The following is a 16,357-nucleotide window of genomic DNA, read 5'->3' on the forward strand; positions in this document are numbered from 1 at the left end:
AGGCCTTATCACTGAGCAGCTGGCGTACAAGGGAAGGCCACAGCATTTTAAAGGACACAGGCAGCCTTTGTGGCGGCTAAGCTTTACAAATTTGTTATTAAGATGTTTAACCCAAAAAAGTGCTTCAGATGTGTGATGCAAACACAAAAAACGAAGCTGGCCCCCCCCAAAAAAAAGGACACAAATAAATGAGCAAATAAATAACAAGTTGCCCCAGCAAGTCTCTTTTGTGAGACTGGTCACAGGATATCTGGGAAATGGCGAATCCCTGCCCCCGCAGGTATGTTTTGTTGTCTGGTGCGTGATAAGCACTCGAGAATGCCGCTCCCGGGCAAGCAATTTAAGCAATGGAAGGACTCACTATACACAGATACTCACCAACACACCCTCGCAGTTTGTCGCTGTCCACCGGGTCACATATCGCCAAAAACTAATTTCATCAAATGCGAGTTACTGGTCACAATAAATTGAATGTTGATGGGAAGCAAATCTGACCGAAATGTAAGTCAACTGATTTACTTGAACCTTGAATAATAGGGTTTTGATCGCTTGTGCTCAGGAAAATCCTAAAGGTAAAAGCATTTGTAATTAATTTAACGTTTACATTTAGATTAAATGTTTTTATTTATCCGTCTGTAAGTCAAGGGTTGTATGTGACTCGTATTTACCGATTTTATAAAAAAAAAACTACTACATATAAAAAAGTGACAAAAATAAATAAATTATTAGTGCTTAGTCGACCAATAATATGTACCTTAACATTATAGTTTTTAAATATGTTTGTAAAAATCAAATTAATTAAAATTTGCATCATTTTGCTAAGAAAAAAAACTATTTGTAATATTTGTATTCTAATTTCTCACACCTTTTTAAAGTAAATAAGATATTTTTTATCTTAAAAATAAATTTTTGTTGCCGTTATAAATTATTTAAGTTGGTTTCCTTAGCCTTGGATAACTATTGGATGATGTAAATCTGGCTATTTTACGATTTTTTGATAAGTGTATCCTTTTAGTAATTTTTTACATTTTTTCTATAACCATTTTTAAGCCATGCGACGCAACCCAAAAGTGGAATACATCCGCAAATGTTTCCACTTCCACGCATACATAATTAAATCAAATATAATATATACACGCCCACGCAGGTAGAAATGCTGGCTGCACATATGTTACGCATACGCAGCGTTGAACACTTAAAAATGCTGGTCACTGACGGTACGCAATTGCGTGGCTAAACCATAAATCACAATGCCTGCACCATGCCAACACCTGCCAACCAAACTGGGGCTTAAAACGGTTGGAAGTGGTGGAGCTGGGGTATAGAATTCCGTCCGCGGGGGGTTGTGGGTGTTGCCCTTAAGCAAATGCACTAATTTTCACCTTTGGCTCGCATATTGATATATCAACAGAAAACAATCTGTGTGAGGATAATGTTTGTTGTTATTTGCCGTTGGTAACGTCATTAGCATCAAAGTAAATTTACGTTTATAAATTAGCCCAAGGGCGAAACAAACTGAATGGCGGCTATAATTCAGCTAAATCATAGGAGCAAAGGCAGAGGTATGGACAAAGAGTGCAATGGAGACGGAGAATGCTGGCAGGGAATCCGGGGTAAGACCTGAATGTATGCAAAATACTTCGACGTTATATTTTCTCTCTCGTCTGCTGCACTATAAAAAAATGCAAACAAGATTTTAATTTCACTAAAATAACTGTTAAAATATGCACTGAAATTTTATTCAATGTTAGCAAATCTGGGAGCTTAAAATATTGACTGTCGCCATTCAGAAACACATTGTATGTTTGATTTCAACGTAGAAATAGTTTTCATATTTAACATAACCGTGAAGAAAACTGTTTAAAGCTGCACTTAGCTAACATATATATGCACACAAAAAACGTTTAATAGAATAGTTTTAATCCAACCTTAAGCAAAAACTTCCAATCACTCATTCAGTAGAATTATTTAACCCCAACAATATCTTAATTGCCAATTATCAAGCAGTTTTATAATTAGAACTCGAGTGAAACGTTGCTACAGGAAACGTGGAAGATAAAAATAAACTGTCAAGAAAGAAAGGCCAAGATAGCATAAAACCATTTGTTTAATCAACTTATAAATAATTTATTAATAAATTTATCATATCGTATTTGCTGTTTATTTAAAGCTACTGCTTAGCTTTTGTACATCTATTCGCGTCACCCTCTCATCAAGCAGCCGTGGCCGAGCGGTTAAGGCGTCTGACTAGAAATCAGATTCCCTCTGGGAGCGTAGGTTCGAATCCTACCGGCTGCGATCATTAGATACATTTTTTTATACAATTCGAAAATCATTAACATTTTTTTAACATTTTTGAAATTTTGTTAACTGGAATGCGCACATAGCATTTTTTTATAAATGCAATGCAACCTTGGTATTATTATTTTTAAATGTGTAAAGATTTTTTTTGAGTGTACTGTGCTAGCTTGTTCGTTGGCACAACTTATGCAAATTTCGACTCTTCGGCTTGGTCTTTGTCAAGCTAAGAAGTAGCATACCAGCGACTTGCTAGAGCACATAGTTTACATAAAATATATGTATAAAGCAAGCATATATATGGGGAAAATTGCATGTTTCACTGCAATGAAAACAAATCGCAAAATTACCATAATCAAAGCATAAAAGGGATTTCTGTTTTATTCTAAGTCCCCCGCACAGCATCTTCTTCTCAGCCTGTTGCCAGTTCTTTATTTCCGACCAAGACAAAAGAACCGAACCTCTTTTCCTCTTTGGTACTTTCTTTTTGTTTTTTGAAAGTTGTCGACCAAGTTTGCTCAACGAAATATTTTAAAGTAATTGGCCTCGTTTGTTGGCTGCCCGGGATGCGCGTTGCGAGAGCAAATTGAATTTCGAAATAGATCTATTTGAGTTTGGTAATTGGTGCAGGGCTCCCCTACGAATTGTTTTTGACAAGTTTCCTCTCGTACTTTATTGTGGTCCTTCGTCCTCACGCTCCGAAGAATAGGAGTGTTATTGAGACAAGACGCGAATGAAGTGTGTCAGAAATAAAAGTCAGATGGTGTAAAAGATTAAAAATACAATCAGTTCTATTCTCTATTCTTTAAGGCTGGAATATAATAAAAAGGAAGTTGAGATCTGTAGGGAAAAGGTTTAAAAAACCGAATAAGCTTATATAAATAATAAAATTTGTAAATACATAAAAACGAACAATTTTTAAATAGTTTATTAAATAAGAACTTTGATTGGGCGTTTGTTATTAAATGTTAATTATGATTGAGGGGGAGGAGCTTACAGAATTTAACCAATGAAAAGTTTGCCAAGGGGCGTGGCCAAATTGTATTGGCCAATAGGCGAGGGCCAATAGGAAGAGCCCCAATCAGATTGGCCTTATAGGGAGGAGCCGATGAGTATTATCCAATCGGCATAGGCCAATGGGGGTGTAGCCATTATTAAAATTGCTAAGCAATTTAAAATACAAAATATTTAAGTATTTTAAAAATTATCTTTTACCTATGATCCACAAAAAATCTTCACAAAAGATTAGTTTTACCTATCTTTTTTTGCTAGATTTTAAAAATCACTTGTTTCGATCCTCTACAAACCAAAAGTTTGGGGTTTATATTGGCAAGATATTCAAAATATATTATATCAACAAAAAACATAATCATGATCAATTAATAAAAAAGGTCAAAGCTTATGAAGACGAATTTATTTTGGATTTAAAATATTAAATTATTTTTAATTGAATTAAGCATATATTTACCAAAACACAACAATCTTTATCGTAAAGCTCCCAAAAAAGCTTTTGCTTCGCCAATTTATTTAAGAATGGTTCTTGACTTTGCTAAACTAGAACTTCCACAAAATAACAACTAACCTGAAAATTCAAAAATAAATTTAAATAAAATAGTCTGGGTTTTTTTTTAACCCAAAAGCTTAAAATTTTTTTGTGGCCCACTATTTTCCAATAAGAAATCAACAAAATAAGGGTGTTAATTTTTGTGTTTTTTTGTTTATTTCTTTTATAAAGTTACTAAAGTACAAAAATTTGCTGCTAAAAAATAAGTTTACAATTTTGTTGCTAATTTACAAAAGACCTACATGAAATAAAAAGTTAAATAACTGGAAGACAACAATTGACGAATTGGGCACGCCGCACCCACATAGGTATTGTACACACTAAAAGACTATGGACGTAAGATATGTACCAACTAGGAACACACGAACTAAACGAGACACAGGGGAAGATACGATACACTAATTACTGAATCTAAACAATTATTGCTTTCCAGTTTTCAGATGGATGGAGGTGGGTATTGGGATACAAATTCGATTGGGTTCTACGGGTGAAAAAGCTTCTCCTTCGCTCCTACCAGGCCCACTTGGGGGAGACCTTGTCAAAGTTCCACTCATCGGGATGTCCCTCGTGGCCGCCGCCCTCCTCCACGGGACTCATTTGGGACCACCTGAAGGGACCGCTGCCAATTTTTCGCATGGCTATGGCCCGCATATCATTTCGCACTGGCCGCCGTTCCGTAATGAGTTCCATTTCCGCCACACTGTCGGCATCCTCGATACTCACGCTGAGTCGTTCATCACCCATGGAGGCGGCGGGGGGCAGACCATCCGGGCCGTCATCCTCCACCGCCCTTGGCTGGACATGTTGAATGCGCAGGAAGATGGGTCCGGCGATGGCATGGAAATCACTCTTTCCCAGACGAGCATTGTAGGAGAACAACTTTAGATCTATGTTGCCATAGGCAATCGACTCCTGGCTGCCCAGCAGATCTCCACGGAAGCCATGGGTCCTCAGATACTTGTCCACCGCATTAAGGTTCGTCAACTCCTCCTCATCGGCCGCCGACAGCTGTTGATCCTCGCTGTAGTTCACGCCACTGACCTCGAGGACATTCTTGTGATACGGCACTCCGTTGGCCAGCCAGGATGAGTTGCCGGGCACGAGAAATCCCTGAGTCACATCCTTCTTGGTTAGATTTCCCGGCAGCTGCTCGGCAATCCACACCATGTCCTTCAGCTGATCGTGACGTTGTTGAATGGCTGTCCTATCCTTCTCGTTTAGGGTCACCGGGGCATCATCGTGCTTATCATCGCCTTCCAAAACGTTGTACAGATTGTCCTGGGAGTTTAGCTTGTTCAGATCGACAGTGATCCATTGCTTGGCTCCGGTGATTGGATGCCTGGCCATTGCACTGGCCCAAGTCTGACGACTCTGCGCAATCCGATTGGCGGCCATGACACGAGCCACCAAAGGCACCATCTTCTTGGGATCCACCGACTTCCACAGCGCCAGGTTCTCATTCTTTATGCCCACACCTCCCACGATTGCATGAAGGTGGCGTCCCTTAATCATGTAGAAATCATCGGTGGATCCCAGAATACCAGGATAGCCAGTAAAGGTGATATCCACACCGGGCACCGTATTGCTCCTTAGCTTTGGCGAGAAGTGGTAGTGGAATTTGTAGCGCTTCTGGATCCTCAACATGGAAGAGTAACTACCTGCCGTACTGTGACCGAATAGCAGCTGAAGTGTCTGTGGCGACTCATCTTGCTGGACAATCTTCGTCAGCATGGAGGCACTCGGCAAGAAGAAGTTCTTCGGCTGATCGGTTCCGGATTCCTCAGTACCCGCCGTATTGTTGGGCAGCACATAGTTCTCGTAGTAGATCTTCAGATCCTGGATATCGGCAGCGGCATTCATCAGCAGGAAATCGGAAAATGGTATCTCCTCCTCCAGTTCGGAGCGTGCTCGCGATGCTCCACGTTTGTAGCCCGTTTCCAGACCCTCCAACTGGGTGATGAACAAGTGCAACTGATGCCAATAGTGATCATTTTCAGCCTTGTCGGTCTGCCTTTTCAAGCGATTATAGTTGGTGGTCAAGAGATCCCTCAACCAACCGCAGAACTTCTGGGTGCTCTCATCCCGCTCGCAGGAAGACGAAATGGTACTACAAAAAAAGGACAATTTGTTAAAATCTTTGATGTTGAAAACTATGAAAAGGGGCAACCTTACTTGGACCACTGATTGTAGATGTTTTTCCAAGTCAGCGAACCCTCTAGCATTCCAGCTGCATAGGCCTGCACCCAATCCGGATAGGTTCGTTGCGTCTCCACCTCGATTTGAGCCCATCTATTAAATATTATTAGAAATTATATTAGAACCTAGAGCTGTTTAAAGCTTACAAAAAATAAAAGAGTAAAATTAAAAAAAAAGGTGTCTAAAAGTATGCAATAATAAGTTTTTAATTTTGAAGCCTATTGGATTTAATTCGAAGCGGATTTTGTTGCATACTTTCAGACACCGCTTAAATTGATTCAAAGCCTTTTCGATTTCTTTAGATATATTTTTTTTATTATTTAATAACACTCACCCATTTTCATAAACCGAATTCTTGTAGCAAATCCTGCCGACTCCCGTGGGAATGTTGACCAGATCGTTCTGCTGCTTCCAGTTTTCAATCTGGAAGCCGACCTGTTTGGTCCACAGAGCGGTGGCACAATAGGTGCCATCGTACTCCGGCCGCTCCATATACCCAATGAAGAAGGCTCCGATGACCAACAGACCAGCTCCGATAAGGATGTAGGTCCCTATCCGCGTTTTTTGCCACGATGCACCAACGACTTTCAACATTGTGCCGGCCGTTGTGAAGCTGCTGCGATTCGAAGAAGAAAATTGCCTCTAAAAACGATCCAAGAAGCAGTATTCCAAAGTTCAGACTCCCTTTTTTTACAAATTTAGCCCGAATAATTGTGATCGGCGCGAGCTGCGTAGGAGTGTCCAAGGCGGTGGGCAATCAGGTGGCCAGTGTGCAGGTGGTTCTGTGGATGGATGTGGATGGTGATGGTGCAGGAGGAGGTGCTAGTCTTGTTGGCCACGCTGTTGAGCGCTTTGGCCGAGTGGTTCATGGGTGGTGCGCTGCTTTCAAGCAGAGATTCCAACGGTTTCCAGGTTTTATATTGTTGATTAACTATTGACTTTAATTGATATTTCGGTAGTGGCGGTGGGTTCGTGGAGCTTGGCTATGTCTTTTGAGGTTCAAGTTGTATCCCTGTAATGTGAAATTATCGAATTGATTATTTAGAAAGCACGCAAGACAAGATCATATATCAACAGATATGACGTATTGAAGAAAAATTTATTTATTAATGCCAAATTGTAAACACCGATTAAATTTTGTAAATATTTACTCAACAACTAACAATAATAAACAATTTCCATGATTTGTGTTCCTATTGCCTTTATTACTGAATGCTCATTAAGTATAATAATCTCTACCGGAATCTTCCAACATTGTGCCCTTGAACCATTTTCAATATTTACACACTCTCCCTGAAGATCCCATAATCCAAATGTTTATCTCACACTTTCGCTACTTTTCGCAAAGGAATTTCCTTTTTGGCAATCCCAAGAGAGGTAAACAAACTTAAGCATTTGTAAAACTAATAAATTAATTTTATAGCTCGAATAGTACTCGAGTGGCTGAAATTGCTTTATGGCCAAAGAGCAGCTGGGGAAATGGTAAGATTGTGCTAAGAAAGATAAGCAGGTGTTCACCTGCTCTGCAGATCTCGTACAAAAATCTACATAATTAAAAAATCCTCAAGATCGTAATGGAATAGAAGGTAGAGCCAGCGGAAAAGTTTCAATCAGTGTATTTAGATTGTCTTGAGGTTTGTCCTTAGTTAATTAATAAACAAGATTATGATTACAAAAACCAAATTGCTTCACATCTATAAATATAACCATTTCAAAGCCAATGCCAGCCAATTAAAATCTTGTACAATCTTTAATGTAAATTGAAAATTCCATTCGGAAGCTAAATAAAACCTGTACTAGTCGGTGGTAAACAATATTATTGTGTACATTTGGCACGTGGGGAAAAATGTTCTTACAATATCAAATGTTTCGAAAAATTGTGTTTGCTTTGCAAATTTTTGAACAAATCTGAATGGTATTAACATCAATCAGTCAGCAGGCTAATACAATTAAACATTTATATTGATGGGTTTTTTTTCTTCGATTGTATTCAATAATTCTATAAGCCAACGAAATTAGATTGAAATTTGGCATGAATTTATTTGTATTTGCATACAAAAATTAATTGCTTCAGCAGATGTACATCTGAGCAATACTTTCAATTATTTTGTTTAGAATCTTACCTTTTGTTTCCCGGGTCCAGGAAGCTGCAGTGTCACAAGTCAACCCATTTGAAGAACTGCAAGAAATATAATTATATTTGTTGTTTAGTTTGGTGTTTGAATTAAAAGGAGCCTCTTTATAAGTTTTTCAGACCATCGATCAACGTTTCTTTGTTTGCTTTGCCAATTGGTGGCACGTCTCGTGATTTGTCTGATTTCTGCCGACATCCACAGATGAGTCTGGAGTGTCTTTGTTTACTTTGGATTCGATTGAACAACGCTGAGCAGGCGCACGCGCTTATTATTGTTGGCTTATTTGTCATAAAATGTTGATCATGGCAATTACTGTATATACGATATGATATATGATCGATAATTGGCTGGTGGTCTTTGTTAAAATAGTATTCGCTCGTAATTGAGTTCTTAGAAATCTGTGGGTTCACATCGACCCATCAATCAATAACTATTTCCATATTTCTTTAATCTTATCCCTTATAATTTATAGTACTATAAGTGGCCGTTGGCACAACCCTTAATCGTCTCAATTGCGGTTAATAATCTTAAGGCCTGGAATTTTTTTTTTGTGACAAAGCACATAATTGATATGACATACAATGGGACTTTAATGAAGTCTGGGAGTTTATGACATTGAATCGTTAAAAAAATGACTATGTACAAAATGTATTCCACAAAAACTATTCCTTTTTCAAGTACTTGAATCGTAAATTTTTCAAAGTTCGGTCATTTAACTGGAATACCAGTTTTATAACCCGTTAACTAAACTGTTTTTATAAAACCATTTTAATTACTTGGTCACTGTATATAATTTGCAATGCAAAGTTAAATTATTTTTGTGCACAATTTTAATAGCACTTTTAAAGTGTTTAACCGTTTAACTGTTAATTACCTGCTTAGAACGCTTTAAGTGAAGTAACGATTTTAGATCTGTGACTAATCAAAGGGCGTTAGCTATAATCAATGATTTCAAGGCCCAATGTAAACAATAGATTTGAAATAAACCTGAGTGAAAGCAAAAGGAGAAACGGAAATTCTTTCATTTCACTCATTTCAATTTCAGTTCGCTGTGAAAATAAACAGCAATCAAGCTAAAGTGAAAAGAGTCAGCACATCAATCGAAGGCATCAACAAAATAAGTTTATATTTTTAAACATATTAAAGGTAATCCATAACAGAACTTAATTGACTTGCCGTCATGGAAGGCCACAACCTTCAACAAGGCTGTCAATATATATAGTATGTATATAGTAAGCCAACTGACATGTTAAGAGTAAACTTCTACTGACGTAGGAAATAAGCGCCATGGCAAAAAAGCTAAAAACAAACGTAGGATCTAAAATAGCTCGAGGAGCATTAAGCTTCGGAAAAGTTTAGAGATCCCACTGACGTCTTTGCAGCTCATTTAACTCACTTAACTCGATTAACGCTATTATAATTATCATAGTACAAACACAGTTGTTTTGTTTTTAGATACAAATGTATCCACATAAATTCCCATATGCGCTACTAAGCTAGATAGTGACAATGTTTTCATAGCCCTGACAAAATTATTATATGCGCTTACAACCGTTTGTCAGTTGATCCATCAAAACTTAGTCAGGGGTAAATAATTTACACATGCCAGACCCGAATCGGGATTTACTTTTGCTGTCGCCAAGTGAAAAATATTGATAAGATTGCCAGCATATTTATTAGTTCAATATTTAGATATGCATGTCTAGCTTTTGGCATATTAAGGACGTAAGTTCAATCAACAGAATTCTGTATAGTTCAGTCAGATAAGATAAATCATAATCAAGCAGGATCGAATTTTTCCACATTATAAAGGAAAGAAATATCGTTTTATTTGTACGTTTTTACACCTTCAATTTTAAGAATTTATGAACTAGATAAACACAAAAATAAAAAAAAACCACGTGCTCCTTAAGTTACTTTTTGTTCAAAAAATGTATCTATAATTAAAATCTGTCTAAATGTAGGCAACAGAGTACTTGATTAATATTGATTTTCCACTGCTAATGGAATTTTTTGATAGCTGGCCATAATTTCTATTGTTCATACATTTCAAATACAAAACCTAAGTAAACACTTGGAACAAACCCACATACTTGGAATACATTTTTTTCTGTCTACAATATATAATTCCACAACAAATTCATAATCTTTCTTAGAATTCCGAAAGCCACATGTGGCATTAAGTAGTAGAACGGGGGCTCGATATCTAAATGTTCCATGTTAAGGAAATAAATGCTTTTGAGAGCAGATTGGTAACTAAGTTTATTATTTATTGTGGGAATCGCTCAATGAATGCCCACGATCCGTCAACGATGCATAACTTTCTCATGGCTTTCGATTGAGGTGAAGCGAAAAAAAACTGCTAACCTAGCCGCTGCCACGCGTCGCTATCCAGTTGACAACGCCGCCGATTTGATAAGCCCCATATCCGAGTCAAAGTCTGGAGTGAGTGCCGTGTAAACTGATGCCTGGGCAACTAAGTTGGTAGTCAGCAAAGCGAATGCGCCTGTTTTGTAATGCCAGACAGCGGCGCACTGCGGATGGCATGCACTGATAGGAAAAACTGTATTATAATTTATGAAATAAATTCCTTAACTGCATCTAAAATTATTTCTAGATTGTCAGTTTTGTAACCAGATTACAAGCCCTTCAGATTTAAATGTTTTAATGTTGAGTTCTAAACTGTAATTACTATGAATTAATTATTGTGGTCTTTTAATAATATTTTTTTATGCATCAATTATTATGAAAGAATAGTTATTAAGCAATCCCTATAACAAAACACTAAAAATTAGCTGTAAAGCTAGCTGTTTTTAATAATAATTCTACGTTACAAAGTTGTATTAAACTAAAAATCGATTATATCTCTAACTATTTTTCGCAGTGCAGATACCATATCTTTTGTGGGGACTGCACATTTTCGGAATGGATCCCTTTTCCAGTGTTTAGACTACTGACAGGCAGACAGACAAAACACCAAAGCGCCGCATAGCGACGTCTGAGTCTGGGGGATCCATAGTTCCAGACAGAATTTCCGCACGTGGACGGGACAGGTTACTTAGATTGAGCATGGGGAATTTACTGGGGCGGTTGAACGTGATGAACAGCTTTAAAGGCCCAAAGGCGTAGAATTCCATTAGAATCTACTGTGAGTTCACTCATCTCAGCTGATTCGATCCAACACGCTCCAATCGAATGATAATCGAGATGCCAACGACTCATCCAGCTGATTGCAACTGAGTTGTGAACGATACGTTCAGTCTGCTGATTTAATCAGATTAAATATGGCAACAAATGTATATATATTTGATTAGCTAGGGGCTGGTGCGGGAAATTCTTAATTAATATATGCTAATAGGCAGGGAATAAAATCGGCATAGAATAGAATGTTCATAATTTGCGATCATTTTGATTTCGTGAATAATCCGCATATTAAAAGAGAAATCATTGTCCCCTGTGAATTTATTTTACTTTGCGTTCCCGGGGCAACGATTTATTGAATCAATGATATAAGCAAATGCTATAACTTCCTGTGGTCATAATGCCCTTTCAAAAGGTTTGACTTTACATAAGATCCTCATTATTAGGCTGTATACTTTTGTAAATATTTCAGAGTTTGTTTAGTTCAACTTTTAAAATTTGTTTAATTACAAAAGGTTTGTTTTATTCCTCTTTATGGTTTTTCCTTTTTCTGAATTTTGGTTTTCGCCTTTCATTGCGTAGTTTTTTTTCACTGTTTAAATGACAAAGTCACAGAAAACAAACGAATTATATTATAATTCTAAAGAGTTCTCAAATACTTATCAGGTCACTAATTCTGATGCAACAGAAACCGGTTATTTTTAAGGAATCCCACTGTTCGTAAGTTCGTTTACCTCTTTTGACAAGTCACTTACCAAAAATCTATGTTGCTTTTGAATAAACTGCAATTATCTGGAAATTCGTGGGGACTGCGACTTAATTTATATTTTAAAATTGTTTGTATGCCCAGTAAACCGGAAAAATCTGCACTGAATAAGTATCTTAAAGATTCAGCGGAATCTCCTTTACGTCAATCTCTTAGACCGATCGCCCTGTATCTGTTTGGATCGTGCGAATGCCTTGACGTTGCCACCGAAACTGGCGGTGCTTTTTCGACACTCGGCTTTTCGTCTTTCGGGTCTCGGGTTTTTCTAGCCACTTGACGAAGGCGGGAAAATCGTGCGAAATTTTCATACCCGCTAACGGAAAGTTCACGGGTATGTGGTTTTTTGTGCAGGCTGGCATTTCTTATCTAATTGCTGAAATTATCTTGATATTCTTAAATAAATATATTAGTAACATCTCGTTACACTACTATAATTTGAGATATGACACTACTTGATTTCCACCTAGTGTGTTAATAAAAGTCTTAAAAAGAAATGGGTATTTACCAACCACCGAATTAGTCTATGATTTTTAAGATTTCTTTGACGTCTTTAGGTGTTTTAACATATTGAAAATTAATGGTACTGCTGCGAGATTCCACAAAATGTATTTTGCATATTTGATTTTTAAGAACTCTTTAACAAATGAGGACATTCCGAGAGCTGGGTATTTTATAGTTCGGAAAATACGCTTTAGCATCTAGCTTCGGGTTTTTGCGATCAAAAGTTCTATTGAACTTGGCCGCCATTGTAAAGGAGGGGGTTCTTTTGGGTTCTCTTCGGTTTGACAGGTGTTATATGCGCTTTATGACCAGCTATGCAGTTATCTCTGCCGAAGAACCGCGATCGGAGGTCGGAGAACGTGAGGTTCTGGGTTAGTTCAGCAAGGTTTCTTGGTCAGATTTATTTATGGCCTTTACGGCTGATTTATTTGCGCATTATGCACTTGTTCATGCTAACTACTAACTGACAGGCAATCGAGTTTCCGCTTGGCTACAATTTTACAATTGAAATTGACATTTAATTGAGCCGCATTTTAGTGCGCAATTGAAAATGGTTTTCCCATGAAAATTGTTGGTCACTTTGTTTCCTCTCTCTTTTTTCTGTCTCCCAATGCTTTCTAGTGCATTTCACTTTCTTTGCTCAACAAATTGATAAGAGTCTTTTTTTGGGGTCAATCAAAAATTCTGGGGGGCTTGCTCTCAATTGAAATGAATTAAAATGGCGACAAGTTTGCTTGAACATGAAACACAGAGGCATACACATAACTAGAGGGCAAATCGAATGGCGGCGGATAACCTTGATTAATCTCTATCTCTCTGTCTTTTCCTTAGCCATTTTATTGACAATTGTCGGTCAATATCAAACAAAGCTCTTAGTGATCGCTATGAGAGAAATAATGGGAGATTTTGAAGACTCTTAAAGAGCCTGCTTATATCATCCCTTTATTCAAACTGATTCATATTTCTCCTTTCCTGTTCTTCTTCTTCTTGTAGTGTCTGCATTCCATGTTGTGCCCATATACAGTGAAATTTTTATAACTTGAACTATTCTAAGACAAAGTTTACATTTTAATTTTTAAAGTTTAAAAAGTGGTTAAGTAAATAACTTTCGAAAAATATTTCCTAATAGAAATCAAATAAATCCCTCGAAGTAATTCAAAGAATATTTTCCATTTACTCAATTTTTCACATGCCGTTAGCCAGTTTGAGTTAGTAAATCTTTACTGTACGCCAAGCCAGAAAGGACAAGAACCTCAAGGATTTTGACCTCATTTGTCTGGGGCTGTGGGAATATAAGAATGTGAGCAGGAGCAGCCAGGCCGCTTGGTAACTTCGCGGAAAGACTTGCCCCTCTTGTTGCTTTAATAGTTTTTATTGCCTTTATTTGTTTGCTCAAGACGAAGAGACTTCGAAGAACATTCGTTGAAACGAGCCGCGCATGCCCAGTGGAACAGAGACAAAAACTTGTTGCTAGGCACAAAAAATCTCCCCTCTCCAGTGCGAGCGTTTTTTAAGGTAATTCGAGAAGTTTATTGCGGAGCTTGTATTCTAGGCCATTGGCTTTTGAGGTTGAACTCTTACTTTTGTTCAAGCAAACAAAAAAGTACTTGTCCGCAAGGTTTTCATTTTTTGTATTGGTTTAATTTTCAATGAACTTCTTTTAAATTTTTCTTAGTGGCCACACCGAACTGCTCAGGGGTAGAGCTTGAACTAAACTGCCACAGATTTTGATATATTTGGATTGCCCACATCTCGTCTCGTGCAAAAAGTGTTATCTTCTGGAGATAAAGTTGAAGTTTCAGCGGAAAAGACACTAAAACAGTCGCACAATCTACGTAAATACGTCAAGTACGATGTATTTTTGGACGCCCTATGTCTTACTTTTCATATGACATGTTTATTTGGCGAACTTCTACTAGAACTTCGGTAAATAGATCGCGTGGAACACTGTTTACCGGGTCTTCACCCATGTCAACATTCTCCTCGACACTCATGTGATCTCCTACGGTTCAGCATGTACAGATACCGAAATTATAAATATATACAAGTTGTTATTTAACTGATGACTCAGCTTCAGGATAAAGTCCAGCCGATAACCGATAGCGAAGTCATTCGCAGAACTTAATCAGAGGGTCTGAAGAGACGACATGTGCTAAAATGCCTCACCATGGTGATTTCCCCTATGAACTTAGATAAGGGTACAGGAAACATCAACATTTTTTCGCGTATGATTTTTTACGTATAAATCTGTTTTTTGGTCACTTTATTAAAATTCACTTTAAGAAAGGCAATGAATGCCGATAAGAGTGGAGCAAAATTATAAAATATTAAAATCATTTAGGAAACTAAGAGGAAATATACGCTTGCCAAAAGTATATTCCAAACAACTAAAAATTGTTTCTTCATAAAAAATCATTCAAAGTTTTACATATTTTTCGACAACAAATATATATAGGGCAAATAGTTCGAATTTGACTGCTTTATTACGCTATTCATTTTAATTTTAGAAGGCAGAGGGGTTTGAATATAACACATTTAATTTTAGAAAACGAGAAATATGAAAAATATTGAACATATACCCACATCTGCAGCCGTTAAATATATTTCTAATGTCTCACAGAAGCTTTTCTTAATATATGATCACCATAAAATAAAGTTATTAAAGTTAACAAGTTCATACTGTGGTTCATACAAATTTAAATAGGAACCACTCTGCTAAAATGGAAAACCTCTGAAAAAAAACACCTTTGGTGGTTAAATAAAAGTCACTCAAAGGACAGCCACCCCTATTGCGTATCATCTTTCGATCCCCGGACCCCAGACAATCCTCACATGTCTCCCTACCCGTTGATTGGAAAAAAAAACCAGACAATCGCAATATGTTGACCCTATTTTGGTCGGTAAACAGATATTGCGACGCGTTCCTGATTTTCGCCATGGCATTTCGAGGTCAATAGTGATACAATGGAACTGTTTCCACTAACAGTTAACACTTAACACCCGAGTTCAGCACTCTTCTACCGATTCGGGTTCGGAATGAGATCGAGAGCGAGGACAACTCACCGGAAAATTGAAATGGCTCGTGACTCAGGCAAATTCCGCGCTGACAAATGAGAGAAATTCGCCGGGGTATTGAGATGATTGGGGGGCACCTTTTGTTGGATCGCTGCTAAATTCAGCCACTGCGAAATTTGCTTTAACACGATATTGCTATATAGTCACACAACGATTTCGTGTTAATTATCCATGAAGGGCTACATTGGAAACGCACTGGGTAAGGTGTATATAACTTTTTCCGGATTTCACTCTCTATTCGAGTTGTTTATTAGTGGGTCTTGAGCACTAAACGCACGTTTATTTCGATTAAAACAGTTGTGTCACTTCAGATCATTGAAATGTTTGGTATTGTTGCCATGCGGATTGTTTGAAATATCAGCGGCAAGTAACTAATTATACAGCGTGGTCGAGTATATGTAATACGCTGCTCGAGTGTTTTAATGGGAGAGTTTTGTAGAACGCGAGAACGTGGCGTTTATTTTATTTGCTTAGGTTTTTAAACTGAGCGCCGACCGATACTCTTTATTTCTTGTTTATAGTACGTATTTTTAGCGTCGGCAATTGCACATCCAAGTGAAATTAAAAGATAACAACAAAGTAAAAAATCGAGTTGGACTCGCAACACAGATCACAAGGAATTAACACAATTTTCCTTCCGTTTCGACGATGCGCAGCGGAGAGACTGATATTGTGGGCCTG

At 37.7% G+C, this 16,357-nt stretch overlaps 2 protein-coding genes and 1 non-coding gene across 4 annotated transcripts; 1 reads left to right on the plus strand and 2 right to left on the minus strand.

The window, feature by feature from the left end:
* The first annotated feature begins 2,216 nt into the window (after positions 1-2,216).
* On the plus strand, positions 2,217-2,298 carry Trnas-aga. The gene has a single exon. It is a non-coding gene; the product is annotated as a tRNA-Ser (tRNA).
* Positions 2,299-3,987: 1,689 nt separating this feature from the next.
* Positions 3,988-6,652, minus strand: LOC121466742 (putative phospholipase B-like lamina ancestor). Its single transcript, XM_041708067.1, has 3 exons — positions 6,393-6,652; positions 6,035-6,151; positions 3,988-5,969 (listed from the first exon to the last, which is right to left on the minus strand). Exons 1-3 carry the CDS (start codon positions 6,650-6,652, stop codon positions 4,373-4,375), a joined length of 1,974 nt encoding a protein of 657 aa, XP_041564001.1. The 3' UTR covers positions 3,988-4,372.
* A 104-nt stretch (positions 6,653-6,756) lies between these two features.
* Positions 6,757-16,340, minus strand: LOC108147509. 2 transcript variants are annotated; one of them, XM_017274079.2, is made up of 3 exons: positions 15,665-16,340; positions 8,182-8,237; positions 6,757-7,070 (listed from the first exon to the last, which is right to left on the minus strand). In XM_017274079.2, the coding sequence occupies exon 3, from the start codon at positions 6,925-6,927 to the stop codon at positions 6,757-6,759; it is 171 nt and encodes a 56-aa protein (XP_017129568.2). In that variant the 5' UTR covers positions 6,928-7,070; positions 8,182-8,237; positions 15,665-16,340. The 2 variants fall into 2 exon arrangements, 1 of the variants encoding a protein (XP_017129568.2); XR_005977187.1 differs by lacking the exon at positions 15,665-16,340 and adding an exon at positions 12,090-12,290 and having other exon boundaries at positions 6,925-7,070.
* Positions 16,341-16,357: the final 17 nt, after the last annotated feature.

Source organism: Drosophila elegans, unplaced genomic scaffold (genome assembly GCF_018152505.1).
Source record: "Drosophila elegans isolate 14027-0461.03 unplaced genomic scaffold, ASM1815250v1 contig_208, whole genome shotgun sequence".
NCBI lineage: Eukaryota > Metazoa > Arthropoda > Insecta > Diptera > Drosophilidae > Drosophila > Drosophila elegans.